The sequence below is a fragment of the Microcaecilia unicolor genome, chromosome 2 (assembly GCF_901765095.1).
Source record: "Microcaecilia unicolor chromosome 2, aMicUni1.1, whole genome shotgun sequence".
In the NCBI taxonomy this organism is placed as follows: Eukaryota; Metazoa; Chordata; class Amphibia; order Gymnophiona; family Siphonopidae; genus Microcaecilia; species Microcaecilia unicolor.
The window spans coordinates 448,388,824-448,403,982 of record NC_044032.1 but is presented as its reverse complement, the minus strand read 5'-3'; the positions used below and the strand labels follow the sequence as shown (position 1 = coordinate 448,403,982).

The following is a 15,159-nucleotide window of genomic DNA, read 5'->3' as shown; positions in this document are numbered from 1 at the left end:
TAGCTCCTTTTTCCCGGGATTACTGAGGCAGTTGTTACCATATGAAGATAAACATTTAATTATAACAGGGGACATGAACATAACAATTGACCCTAAGATAGATTATTCAGGGGAGGGTGACAGAGGAGTTGAGGGTCGGAGAGGGTCCCAGATGCTAGGTGAATTTGCTAACTCCCTCTCTGTCATAGATGTGTGGCGGAATTTACACCCTGATCAGAGAGATTACACGCACCAGTCCAGAGCTCATGGGACATGGGGGAGATTAGACTACATATTTATTTCTGCAACTTTGTTCCATTGTGTCAGGGACACGAAAATTGAGGAAGTTTTAATATCTGATCATAGCCCCGTTTGGCTGGAGCTGGAGGCGCCAGGTGGCTTCCAGCCGGCCAGACGGTGGAGGTTCCCTGGCCACTTGGTAAAGGATAAAGTTTTCCAAAAATTTCTAGTAAAAAAGTGGGAAGAATATGAAATGTTTAATAGAGAACACAAATCGAATCCACAGCTGTTTTGGTGCGCTGGGAAAGCGGTGTTACGGGGAGACCTGATAGCATACGTGGCTAACAAACGGAAAAAGAATGCAATTAGCCTTCTGCAGCTCAATAGGCAGTTACGGAATGCTAGACGCCGATATACCGCACGACAGTCTGTGGCTAACAAAGAGGCCTATCTGTCTATACAGGCTGCTGTAAATTCCCTATTACATGAAAGAATGCTAAGGAATGGAACCTTTCAGAAATATAAGTTCTATCGTTTTGGAAATAGAACAGGGGGTATGTTGGCCAGATTGGTGAGGAAACGAGAAGGAAATAGAACTATATCGGCCCTTGAAGGAAAAACGGGAGATCTCACTAATGATCCAGATAGAATCCTTCAAATATTACAGGATCACTTTAGTCACCTTTACAGGGCCAACCAACCTACCGCGGAAGCTAATTTGAATGACTTTCTCGGTAGGGCAAAAATGCCAAAACTGGGAGAGTCAGAAATAGCATGCCTAGAGGCCCCTATCCAACTTAAGGAGCTGTCCGAGGCAATAAAGGGGCTAAAGTCTTTTTCCGCTCCCGGGGTGGATGGGTACTCAGGAGAATTTTACAAATTGTTACAATCCCAGCTGATATGCCCATTATTTGAATATCACCAGGCGGTAATAAGGGAAGGGAGGCTCCCATTGCATGAAAACACAGCCTGCATATCACTACTGTTGAAGCCGGGAAAATGCGAGGAGGACTCTGAATCTTACAGGCCTATCTCGTTGATTAATGTAGATGTCAAATTGCTAGCGAAGATTTTGGCCAACAGGCTCAATATGTGTTTACCGAGTGTGATTGAGCCTTCACAAGTGGGATTTATTCCCAAAAGGCACTCGGTGTCACATATTCGGAGAGTTTTACTAACAATGGCAAAGTGTCAGTGTGAGGGAATCCCCGGGATGCTGGTGAGCCTCGACGCTACAAAGGCATTTGACAGGGTCGAGTGGACCTTCCTGTTCCATATGTTAGACTGGATAGGAATCCCTGAAGAAATGAGTCAAGCAATCAAGGCTCTATATTCTGGCATGGAAGCATATGTTACAGCAAATGGGGGGATCTCGAGCAGATTCCAAATAGGTAGAGGAACGCGCCAAGGTTGCCCCTTATCCCCACTTTTGTTCGATCTTACATTAGAGCCATTACTGCGCCTTCTAAATTTGGATCCGGGAATTGGAGGGATACGATTGGGGGAACAGGAGGTACGAGCTTTGGCTTACGCTGATGATGTCCTCCTGGTTCTAACTAACCCACAGGAGTCCTTTAAGACCGCCCTGACATTGATTGAGGAGTATGGGCAGCTGTCCGGGTTTAGCCTTAACCTTTCTAAGTCATGTGCGATGTCCATGGATAGCGATAATAAATTATGCTGGCAGGGAGATGCATTACTCAGATGGGAGACCACAAAAATGAAATATCTAGGAGTATATATAACTAGAGATGGTGCCTCCATGTACAGAGAGAACATAAATCCTCTGATGGAGATGACTAGAAACAAGCTGTCTATGTGGAGGGAGCTGCCACTCACAATCTGGGGCAGAATAGCATTGTTCAACATGATGATTGCCCCCAAGTGGCTATACGTCTTTCAGCAGCTACCACTGGTTTTGAAAAACAAAGATGAAAGCTCCTTCAGCGCCTCATACAAAAGTATCTCTGGCAGGGGAAGAAGCCTAGAATTCCTTATCGTCTAATAACGACCCCAAGAGAGGGGGGAGGTATGGGACTCACAAACATTAAATTTCTGGCGATTGCAAGTTCCATGAGACACATAAATGACTGGTTTAGGGGGACGTCAGATTTCTCAATTACCCCAGTAGAGACGTCGTTATTCCCAGATATACACTTTAGTCACCTGCTTCATACTGGGACGGCCCTGCCTATTGCAGCATTCCGTAGACACCCCCTCTTGAAATCTCTCAGGGAAACGTGGAGGTGGGTGTGTAGGCGCTACCACTTTTCTGCGCGCACATCCCCATGGTTGTCAATATGTGATAATCCAGCGTTTCCACCAGGTCAAGGCATTAGCATATTTAATAGATGGGCAAGAAAGGGGATGATATATTTGGCACACGTAGTCACAGAGCAGGGACGAATCCTCCCATATTTAGAGCTTCAGACCCGATACGGGATCCCCCCGACATATCAATTTGCATACTGTCAATTAAGTCACTATGTTGCTTCCCTGAGGTGGACAGACCTCACGGAGGATGTAGTGGAGGTCCTCTCTGAGGAGTTCACACTGGGAGCTCAGCTCTCAGTCCCACTGAGATTCCATCACCGACAACTGAAGGACACAACAGCAGAATTAGATTTCAGACAGATTGCACGGGAATGGTCAAGGGACCTGGGTTGTACATTTACAGAGGAAGAATGTAGATCATATTTAAAAGCCATTTACAAACAACGACTCTCAGTACCTCAAAGAGAGAGGCTATACAGATGGTTGTTAAGAACACATATATCTCCACACAGAGCACAGAGAGCAGGGTTTTCTGCTGAAGGAGCTTGCCCCAAATGTAGTCAAGGGGCGGCCTCTCTGGGTCATATGTTTTGGGGTTGTCCCAATGTGGGGCGGTTCTGGAGGCAGATTATAGCAGGAATAGACTTATTATGGAATTGTACTTTCATTTACGAACCCCTAATTCTATTTAATCTTTTCAAATTCACTGCGGAACCCCCAGAGGGCTTTAGGGCATTTGCCAAAATGGCTATATATTTCGGAATAACCACAATTCTACAATTTTGGAGGGCAAAAGAAACACCCCCACTACAGATATGGCGTGCACAACTGGTACGACAAATGAGAATAGACAGATGTGGGGTGACTGATCTAGAAAGCCCTACAGGTCTCAGGTTCAGGGCACAGTGGGAAATGCTTTGGATTACTCTTCCGGCTAAGGCACGAAGTTTACTGTTAAATTTTTGAGGCCTTCACTTATATCTTAGGGGCACAACCTATGAATAGGAGTGTCGACGATGGAGGCATAAATCACACAATATTTGCTGATAGATGGGCAGACAGTGTGCAACGAGAAGTACCGTTATTTTGGGTGTAGACCTTTTGAGCATTGAATTCCCAACACAGTAGACGTGGTAAATGGAGCAAAGGGAGGGGAGGGGAGGGGTTAGGAGAACGGGTGGGGACAGATAAAACAGGGGGGTAGGGAGGGGGACCCTTCAGGATTAATAATGCTAAATGCCCTACATAAATTGACACCGAACGAAGGAGGTTATTTTGGAATGATCTAGACAGATGTATGTCAATTATTGTTTTGTTATATATGCAGTAATAACATGTGACCGATAGGGTGAATTATAGGGTCATTAGAAAGGGAAGGGGAAGGGAGGGGAGAAAATGTAAAATACTTTGTTATAGCTTGATCGGCTGATTCAGCCTGCTGGTTGACAAGTTCATGTATAATGTTACTCTGTGGCACAAAACTGTTTTATTTGTCTGTTACAACCAATAAAAATGATTTAAACTAAATCTTATATTTTGCTGATCACACTGGTATTTGGATTTTTAGATTGACTTAACTTTCCAAATGGAAGCTGAGGGCAAATTAGAGTTGAGCAGTGACCTCAGAATCACCAGTTAGTGAATCCCTCTACAATGGAAAGATCAGTGAAGCCCAACCTGACTCTATCTTTCAGTGGGCCAGTGATTGGAATGTAGTTCCCTGACTCTCCAGTCCATTTAAAATAAAATGAGCTCCTCTTTCAACATGCACATGATCCATTCTCTCATTTTCAGTCCCTTTTGAAATTGAAGAATTCTCCCGTCCTCCCCAGGACCTGTCTATCCCTCTCTGGCATCTATAGGAGTTTTCTTGTTGGGTAGTGGAGAGCAGGAACAATCCCTGGTTTCTCATGCCCAGTGGCTTCTGTCAGCTATCATTGTGGGAATGGTGTGTCATTTGTTTTTGAATGTCATACCAGGAATCCTCTGGGAATTCCCCTTCAAATGGCCCTCCCTTTTTGTTACAATAAGTCTGTACCATAACTTTTAGTTCTTTAAGATCAAAAGCGTCCATGGTTGAGGCTGCTGAAAAATACTTTAATTGGTACCGGGGCCTGGCTAGTTTCTTTTATAGATATACATATATGGAACTAGCTCTGTGTAGCTCTTGGATTTGGAAAGGCCCTCTTTATAGAGTAGAGGGGCTGGAGAGATAGTTTAGAATGAATATAGATTAAGCAAGGCAGGTGTTAAATTAGATATGCCAACTGTCTGTTCCCTGTCAGCCAGAGCTGACTTTTCACCAAGACAGAGACTGGCTGGATAGAGAAATAGTTCAAAGTGACAGGAAATTAAGTGATTACCAAAGACAGATATGTAGTGTTTAAAAATGTGGGACTGTTTCACTTGGTACCCCTTCCAATAAAGTTGGAAGATCTATCAGTCTTTTCTGAGCAGCCCCAAACACCGCATTAAATTACTTCAACTTTCAATCCCCCTTAACAAGCCTAGAAGTACATATGCAAATATGCAGAAAGCAAAACAATGTCTTACTTACCCAGCTGGAGATCCTCTTTTTGAAACCGAGACGAGCCCCCAAGATGTTAGCTATCGTTGTCTAGGGTTGGTCCCGGGGTCCACTTCACAGAGGCAGTGGGTTCCCAAAGAATACGCAATCCACACGGATTTGGATATATAAAGTATATTATATTTGCATATATGTATTGGCTCACAGCACTTAGTACAGGAAAAAGGGTACAAGCTGTCTCGGGGTGTGTGTTGAAGGAAGAGAGAGAAAGAAGTAGTGCATGCAGAGCCCGGTGTGCTCTGCTTGCAGGGAGAGAGGGCAGAGATGCCCCCGGACAGAGAGCAGTGCCCTGGACAGAGAAAGGGGGGGGAGCAGTAGACCCCAAGCTGAGCTCTGCTGCACAGAGAAAGACAGAGCCCTAGTGCCCTCATGAGCTCTGCTTTATACCTAATAAGAACTGAGAGGGAACAGGAGCAGAGAGAGATCAAAAACTTCTCTCTTTCCCAGTTATTTCCTTTACAGAACTCCAGATACTTTCAGAAGTCAGGAAAGGTGACAACTTTCACAGGTTGTCCTGTTTGAAATCCCTAGAGATGGAGCCTCTATGTCTGGCTTTGGTTGCTCTGAAGCCCTGCTCCCAGATGGAACAAAAGGTATGTTAATCAGGAGTAATTGAGAAACCAAAGGGCTATCAGGCCTCTCTGAGCACCATTTGGTCCATTTCATCCTCAATGGTTCCTGAAGGGGAGGGGGGGAGAGTTTATCAGAGGTCAGAAGCTGGTTTAATATTATGTCAAGCTGATTTCATATTAATATAAGTATGTCCAGCAATAATTTTGACCTCCTGCAATCCTGACAGCTTCTTCTTAAGAAAATGGTACCAGGAGGCCCCTGGCAGCTGTTTCACATTATTACCGCTAGGATTCAGGCTGCCAAAGAAGGAAGTTCTAGAGTGACAGTGTGGTAATTGTCACTTAAAGATTCTTGGCTCTGTTTGGACTCGTGGTCATTATATTAATATACACAAAACATTACAAAGCTATAGAATACACACAGTTACCTTTATCAAAGAATTAGGAACCAACATAATGTCCTTTTATAGCTTTTATAGCCTGGGGCTGATTTGATGCCCAGCTGCTCTCCCACCACCCCCACAAGTTGTCATGGCACCACAGCTGAGGATAGGGTGTCTGTTCCACTGGGGCTACTGCTCTTAGGCATTTGCTTACACTATCTGTTGGTAAATTCGAGCCCTGTTCACAGCCCTGTTCTATCTGCTTCTCTTTCAGGGATACCTGGCACAATGGAATCACACAGCTTGGAGATCCTTCACCACATCAGCTTGTGTGAATAGAATGGCAAAGACTCAGGTGAGGTAACAGTTGCTAGAGGAGAAAATACTTTTTTAAAAGAATAACAAAAAATGTTCACAGTGTATGTAGTGTTTGTTTAGACATATGAAATGTTAAAGAGGGGAGAATACAATCCAGTATGCAGATTGTTACCATTTTGCTTCTGAGAAGACTGGGTAACTTGCATAGAGCAGCCATGCTTACAATTGCAACATCTACGAACAGGGGATATCCAGAAGTTCTGGTAGTTGTGTGGATTTTTACAAAACTTGGTAGGAAGACCTGGGTGGGGTCCTGAATGCAGGATTCAGTTTGGATTTCATAAGGACCAAAGAAGAAACCAGAATGCCAGCACTGTGATGAGATGAGCAGGAACTCCCAACTCCCCCCTGCCCTGGAACCGGCCCCGGCCCCCTTGCCCCTGAGAGACCCTGTCTGCAGACCCACCTTTCTGCAGCTGTCACCGAACCAGGAGCAGCAAGCTGCCGACCACATGGTCAGAGCCGTGCGGACACCCCAGGGGTGCAAGTACCTACCCTGGGACATGGAGTATGCCGAGTGAGTAGCACCTTTCCCCACCACAATTGCTTTCCTGCTCTGCAGATCCACACTGTCAGAATGCAAAGTGACTGTGTGGAGGAGCAAGACAGTGAGCAAACAATGACCTGAAGTGAGCGATGCTCCCGGTTTGTATGAGCTATCACTCACACGCTTACCGTAGAGGGAACACTGCTCACAGATAGACTACACGGCCTATCTAGTCTGCCCATCCTTACCTATTACCAAGCTCTACAATCCATTCCTCTCCCTTGTAGATCCTCTGTGTTTGTCGTATGCTTTTCTGAATTCAGGTATACTTCTTATTTCCACCTATGAACACCTCAGTGTGTTTCAGTATGAAATCATTATTGTTTGAATCCGCTTTGGCAGCTCTAAGGTCAGAGCACAGTGTTTACAATTGAGAGACTTCTTTTGAGGCGTCTCACTAAAGGGGCGTGACTCTTCATAAATCACTTCTAGGAAGAGGAAGATCTTTGTCTCCCTTCTCGGTATGGCAGGTCCTGTTCGAGGGCTTGTTACTGTTTTATGGCGTTGCGGTTGCTCATAGTGAACTGGATGTGCTGTTTCTTACTTGTAGGGCTCATAGGCCCTCTAACTGATGCATCTAATGTTCCTTTTACTATTCCAGTCATCACAAATTGAGTTGGAATCAGATGGCTTGGTTGCTGGGTTAGTAGGGATTCTAGGAATGGGCCTGTGGTGCTGGGTGTGGATCTTCTAGCTTCTCACTTTACTCTTTCTTACAGGGCTGTACTGGGAGCTCCTTCTCGTGCTAAATGCCATTTAGTTTTTATAAAGCTCAGTCACTATGCTGTTCTCTCGCTTACCGATCCTGGTTGGTTAATGCCAGATCGGTTGTGAATAAAGCTGTATTTATAAAAGAATGGATAGTGGAGGAACAGCTTGGTCTGGTGTTGATTTCAGAGATCTGGCTGCACTTATTGGATGATCTGTTGCTAATTGATGTGTGGCTATAAAATTCTTCACCAAACTAGCATTAGTAAAAGAAGGGGTGGGATAGCGATCATTTACAAGTCTTTTTTGAGGGTGGAAATAATCTCTAGCCACAATTCTTCCAACCTTGAAATTATTGCTTGCAAAATTAGTGATGACTCATTATCTGATTTCTATACGTCTTGGCCTTTTTCTATCGTCCACCTGACAGTTGGCAAGCTTCTGAGGGGGATTTTTCGAAATTCATTTGTAGCCTCTGCTTCAAGTTCGCATATGTGTTGCTAGTAGGTGACGTTAACCTTCATTTAGATAATTTAGGAGATGCAAGAACAAAAAGTCTTGGTGACTTCCTTACTTCCTGGAAGTTTACCCAGTTCTCTGCTCCTTCATCACACTCCATGGGCCATCTGCTGGACCTTTTACCCTTCCAGTTCTCCAATCCAGGAACTTTTTCTGTTAATAATGCACTTTGTTCCCTATCCTTTGGTCTGATCACAGCAGGCTAGAATTCACAATAAATTGGATGGAAACTACTAGACATGTACAACGTTGTGAAGACCTTCAGTCCTATTATACCAGGGGTAAGATTGACATTGTGAAGTTCTGGTCTGCTGTCTTCGATAGACATCATCTCCCCCTGGCTGATTCAAAGGATTTCATGTCCAGGTGGGATGATATAGCCCCATTAAAGATCAGAGTTAAACCAACATGTAGATTGTCTCCTTGGTTTAATCAAGATACTCTTCAGTTGAAGCAGAAATGCAGGAGACTTGAGAGGAAATTATCTATGGTTCGCTCAGCTGAAAGAGTAGATTACTGTGGAGAAGAGCACTCTGAGACTATACAAATGTTATAAGGGAAGCTAAAACTAATTACTATTGCAAATTTGTGGGTGGTGACTCCTTGAACACTAGAAAGCTTTTTAATCTGATTGGTAGTCTTTTCGATACCAAAGAAGTATCAGCTGTTAATATAGTTCCTTCTGCAGATCAGCTTTTCACTTACTTCAAACAGATGTAGTGTATTGACTCTCAAGAGTAATCATGAGGAGCATTTCAGAGAACCTTTCACCTTGCGCAGAGGTGCAAACGTTGATATGATTTGTTCATCGTTTCAGTTACCCTCATCTGGCAATATTAAGTCTTTTTTTAATAAAATATCTTTTCTCACAATGATCTTTAGATGTTTGCCTGAATTATCTAGTGCAAGATGCTCCTAGCCTTTTATTGATCTCCTTACATGGTCTTTTTCCTGAGGGGACGGGTTGTGTTCTAACTTGCTGGCTTCAAGAAGCGATGTTGCTAATTACAGACCAGTTGCTTCCATCTCCTTATTGACGAAGGTAATGGAAGGTTTATTTAGGCATCAACTCATGGAATATCTTTCCTCCTTTTCCATTTTACACAGCTCCAATCAGGATTCATACCTTGTTATAGTACTGAAACTGTTTTAACCACCTCTGTGGCAAATTTGTGGAAAGAAATTAGCTTAGGGAAACGGGTTATAGTGTTACATTTTGACATGTTGTGTTCTTTAGATGTAATTGACCATGAGGCGTATTTTCAAAGCACTTAGCCTTCCAAAGTTCCATAGGTTTCTATGGAACTTTGGAAGGTTAAGTGCTTTGAAAATATGCCTCCATGTCATACTACTTCATTTGCTAAGTCACTTCAGAATCTGTGGTGATGTCCTTAAGTGGTTCCAGGGTTTCCTAATGGCTAAGTTCTGTTGGGTAAAATTGTCTGGTTCTATCTTATCCCCCTGGACTCCTGACTGTGATGTACCTCAGGATTCTCCTCTGTCTCCTATTTTATTTAATGTCATGATGGCACCTTTTATGTAGGCTATTGGAGGCACAAGTGTTCCATTTCTTTATTTTTGCAGATGATGTCACAATTTTATATCCCTTTTACATGAGACTTTCAAGAAATTCTGTTAGTGGTTAAATCATGTTTCCTTGTCATCAAGCAGATGAAGCCATTATGTATGGGTTGTGTCCATCAACCAGCAGGGGGAGATAGCACTCAACTTTTCACAGTGCCTCATGGCCAGCCAGCTCCACTGCCTCTTCAGTATTCTCTATCTCCCTAAGCAGGGTGGCTGCAGCTTCTTCGAGCTCCATCAGAAATCTGCCTGGGTGTGGCTCCTGGCTTCCCAGTTGTTAGCCGGGGTGTTAGAAGCTATAGCAGCTTCACTTTGAAGGCACATAGGTCAGCCCTTTCCCTGCTACCCATGCCCCCATGGATGTAGACATATTAGCTTGCTTTTCCCTGTCCTTTCCCACTCAGTGGATGCAGGCACATTGGTTCGCCTTTCCCTGCCTTTCCCACTCACCTGAGCCTCCGGAGTTCTTATTACCTCTGCTTTCCTCACAGCGTTTAAAAAAAAAAAAAATGGAACAGAGGTTTTCCTTTGATTCTTCTATGGGACCGGAGCTGTGATACTCGGTCCAGTGAGGTAAGAATGTTTTCTAACTCCTCCGGGGTGGGCCCGCGATCGGGGCGTTTTTGGCGTGAAACCGCCATTTTGAATTTTCCCGCCGTTTTCGGCGATGGCTGCAGAGAATGTAAAGCGCTGTTCCCGGTGTGGCAAGCGCAAATCAGCAGCGGGGCTCTGTAAATCGTGCTGTACAGGTGTAAGAGCTGGCCGGAGCATGGCGAGCGATGATTCTTCCCGCTCAGAGCTGGCAGCGGATGCCATTTTGAATTCTCCACATGGCGCGGCCTCCGTAGAGACGGAGAGCCCTGAGCCCGGGGGGGGGGGGGGGGGGAACCTCGAATTGAGGCTATTCAGGGAGCGGCTAGCCCCGGACGGGATCTGGGTGCCCAGGGTGAGTGTTTCTCCCCTGATTTTGTGTTGTTATTGCATAAAGCATACATGCTGAAAAGAGCTCTCCCTCAAGGGTCGTCTGAGGCCCCTTCTATTGTCCCCCCCGGTGGATTCTGGCCTGGGACTGCCCGCTGAGGCTATTTTCCCTGATAATTGGCATAAAGAAAAGCGTAGAAGGGCTAATTCCCCTTCAGATTGTGGTGCACCTCCTCCCCCCCCCCCCCCCCCCCCCCCCCCCCCCCCCGGTCGGGCTGTGGGGATTCGGAGAGTTCTGGCAGGCCTTCGTGGTCTGAGGAGCCAGAGTCAGGTGCAGAATTACCACAGGATCTGGATGATCCCTCCACAGTGAGGATTTTCCACCGTGATGAGCTGCCAGCGCTTTTTTCAGATGCCCTACAGGTCTTTTCTATTGAAGAGCCTGACAGTGGCACGGCCTCCTCTGTGAATCCTAGGATGGCTAGTACCAAAAAGCCTGCTCGAGCCTTTCCTTTGCATGACTCCATCCAAGAGCTTATTTCCGCTCAGTGGGCTGACCCCGAGGGACCTTTGAAAGTTTCCAGGGCTATGGGGCAATTATACCCTCTGCGTGAGGAGCATTTGGCTTGCTTTGCAATGCCTAAAGTAGATGCCCTAGTCACTGCGGTGACAAAGAGAACTACCCTCCCTGTGGAAGGAGGAGTTGCCCTGAAGGATATACAAGACCATAGGCTGGAAGCAGCACTTAAACGGTCCTTTGAAATTGCAGGTCTTGCTGTTTGGGCGTCTGCATGCAGTTGTTATGCTGCTAGAGCCTGACTGGCATGGTTGCAACAGGCAGTGGAACAGCCCGGAGATGGAGCGGAGCCCTTCTCGGATGTGGCTCCGCGGCTGGAGTCGGCCTTGTCCTTTTTGGCTGATGCCCTTTATGATATTGTCAGAGCTTCGGCTAAACAAATGGCAGTAGCTGTGGCGGCTCGCCGTCTTATTTGGCTACGACATTGGGCAGCGGACATGGCCTCTAAGCAAAGGTTGGTGAAGTTGCCTTTTCAAGGCCTTCTCCTATTTGGTGAGGAGTTGGAAAAAAAATTGTTAAAGGCTTGGGAGATCCTAAACCCCAGCGCTTGCCCGAAGATAGGCCGAGGCCTTCCTTCAAGGGCCAGGCAGTCCACTTCTCTTATAGACCTCGCTTCCGTGAAGCTAGAAGGTACCGTCCGGGGCGTTCTGCTGGGTTCACTTCTCATGCCCGTTTTTCAGCAGAGGAACTCCTTTCGCTCGGACAAGCGTTCCGCAGCCACCGGCTCTAGGCCTGGAGTTCAGGGGTGAACCTCTCAATGATGGTGCGCCGGCCCCCTCCTCGCTTCCTGTCATTGGAGGACGTCTTTCCCTCTCTGCCGAGGAGTGGGCCAATATTTCCTCAGATCAGTGGGTTCTGGACCTGATCAGAGATAGCTACAGAATAGAATTCAACGCCCCAGTAAGAGACGTGTTTGTGGAATCCCGATGCGGTTCTGCCGCCAAACGGGTGGTGGTAGAGGAGACTTTGCAAGGTCTGATTCAGTTAGGAGCCGTGTCCCCGGTACCTCCCGCCGAACACGGCTACGGCCGATACTCCATCTACTTTGTGGTGCCGTGAAAAGGTGGGTCTTTTCGCCCTATTCTGGACTTAAAAGAATTAAACAAGTCCCTGAGAGTGCGTCATTTCCACATGGAAACCCTGCGCTCCGTCATTGCTGCGGTACAGCCAGGAGAGTTTCTCACATCTCTAGACCTGAAAGAAGCTTACTTGCACATACCAATTTGGCCCCCGCACCAGAAGTTTCTGAGGTTTGCGGTGTTGGGAAAACATTTCCAGTTCCGGGCCTTGCCTTTTGGCCTCGCCACAGCTCCCCAAACCTTTTTGAAGGTAATGGTGGTGGTAGCTGCTTTGCTCAGGCGAGAAGGTATTAGGGTTCACCCGTACCTAGACGACTGGCTCATCAGAGCAGACTCTGTAACAGAGAGCTATCAAGCTACAGCCAGAGTGGTCTCAGTACTTCAATCTCTAGGCTGGGTCATCAATATGGCCAAAGTCACCTGACCCCCTCGCAATCTCTAGAATATTTGGGGGCCAGGTTCGACACAGACTCGGGCTATGTATACCTACCCGAGCTAAGGCGGTGCAAGCTTCAGAATCAGGTCTGTCTGCTCCTGAGGATGCCCCGCCCGCGAGCTTGGGACATTGTCCAGCTGTTGGGATCAATGACAGCCACATTGGAAGTGGTGCCCTGGGCGAGAGCGCACCTGAGACCTCAACAGTATTCCCTACTTCAAAGATGGTCTCCAGTTTCTCAGGATTATCAATGCAGACTTTCTTGGCTCCCTGCAGCCCGACTCAGCATGGAGTGGTGGCTCTCAGACAGTATGCTGCGGCGAGGAATGCCGCTGGCGCTCCCCGATTGGTGTCTAGTAGTGACAGATGCCAGCCTGAAGGGCTGGGGCGCACATTGCAAGGGGAAGCATGCCCAGGGTCTATGGACACCCGAGGATTCGGAGTGGTCCATCAACCGCCTGGAGTTGAAAGCGGTGTTTCAGGCGCTTCTGGCCTTTCAAGTGACCCTGGAAGGATTGTCTGTCAGAGTGATGTCGGACAACATGACAGCAGTGGCCTACATAAATCGACAAGGCGGCACTCAGTGCAGAGCACTGGCCGCGCAGGCCGAACAGATTTGCCACTGGGCCGAGCTGCATCTTCAGTTTCTGTCGGCAGCTCACATTGCAGGTCAGAGCAACGTGCAAGCCGATTATCTAAGCAGGCATCAGATCAATCCAGCAGAATGGGAACTAGCAGACGAAGTATTCCTGCAGATATGTGCCAAATGGGGCAAGCCCGTGATGGATCTTATGGCGACAAGTTCAAATGCCAAAGTCCCGTGCTTCTTCAGCAGACGGAGAGATCCTCGCTCGGCAGGGTTGGATGCCTTGACTCAGCCCTGGCCTCCTGGCCTACTATATGTGTTCCCTCCATGGCCCTTGATAGGGCGCGTGCTCCTGCGGATTTGGCTGCACCCAGGAGAAGTGGTCCTCATCGCCCCGGATTGGCCCAGGAAGCCTTGGTATGCGGACCTCCGACAGATGCTAGTGGAGGCTCCCCTTCCTTTACCTCTGGTACCGAACCTGTTGTCACAGGGCCCGGTAGCCATGGAGGACCCCTGCCGCTTTGGTCTTATGGCATGGCGATTGAGAGGGCGCAATTGAGGGACAAAGGCTATTCAAATACAGTCATTTCCACTCTCCTGCAGGTCTGCAAGCGTTCCACTTCCGTGGCTTATGCCAGGATTTGGCGCCAGTTTGAGTCTTGGTGTGCTTCAAAAGCGATCACACCCATGCGGGCTCATGTCTCGCCGATTCTGGACTTTTTGCAGGATGGTGTACAAATAGGCTTGGCCTATAATTCCCTGCGGGTGCAAGTGGCAGCGTTGGCCTCCCTTCATGGTAAGGTTGAAGGCGTGTCTTTAGCTGCTCATCCAGATGTGGCACGGTTTCTTAGTGGGGTGCTTCGGCTCTGGCCTTCCGTGCGAGCACCCTGTCCAGCTTGGAACCTGGGGCTAGTTTTGAAGGCCCTGCAGGCTTCTCCTTTTGAGCCGCTTCGGCAAGCATCGGAGAAAGATTTGACACTAAAGGCCGTTTTTCTTGTGGCCATTACTTCAGCGAGACGGGTGTCAGAGCTCCAGGCGCTGTCCTGTAGAGACCCGTTTCTGCAATTCTCAGAGTCCGGGGTCACGGTTCGGACGTGCCTTCCTTCATGCCTAAGGTGGTTTCAGCGTTTCACCTAAACCAGCTATTTTCTTGCCCTCCTTTGATAAGGAGGAGTTTCCAGAATCTTTTGGGCGGTTGCACCTGTTGGATGTGTGCAGGACTCTGCTGCAGTATCTGCGAGTTACTATCTCTTTCAGGATCTATGATCATCTGTTTGTTTTGCTATCAGGTTCTTGCAGAGCGTCTCCAGCGTCTAAAACCACTATTGCCCGCTGGCTCAAAGAAACTATCTTTTAAGCTTATCTGCTTGCCAGCCGGTCTCCACCTGTAGCCTTTAAGGAGCATTCTACCAGAGCGATTTCTTCCTCTTGGGCTGAAACTGGAGCACTCTCTCGTCAAGAGATATGCAGTGCAGCAACATGGGCTTCTAAGCTCTCTTTTGCCCGACATTACAGGCTGGATGTGGCTGCTAGGAGGGATGCGCGTTTTGGAGCACAAGTGCTAGCGCGTGGTGTGACCTTTTCCCACCCTATATAGGGATTGCTTTGTTACATCCCATATGTAATGGCTTCATCTGCTTGATGACAAGGAAGGGAAAATTAGGTTCTTACCTTGGTAATTTTCTTTCCTTTAGTCATAGCAGATGAAGCCATGAGCCCTCCCTGTATGATTGTCTGTATGCTGTGAATCTGTTTCAGGTTCTGTTCTTGTTTCCTGAAGTTCCTTCCT

The 15,159-nt window shown here is 47.1% G+C and overlaps 1 protein-coding gene across 1 annotated transcript in view; it reads left to right on the top strand.

Moving 5' to 3' along the window:
- The window catches only part of IDH3B (isocitrate dehydrogenase (NAD(+)) 3 non-catalytic subunit beta), a 134,258-nt gene that overhangs the window by 18,161 nt on the left and 100,938 nt on the right, over positions 1 to 15,159 (top strand). Inside the window, 1 exon segment of the mRNA XM_030190923.1 lies at positions 6,310 to 6,390. Within this exon segment, the coding sequence (XP_030046783.1) occupies positions 6,310 to 6,390 (81 nt within the window).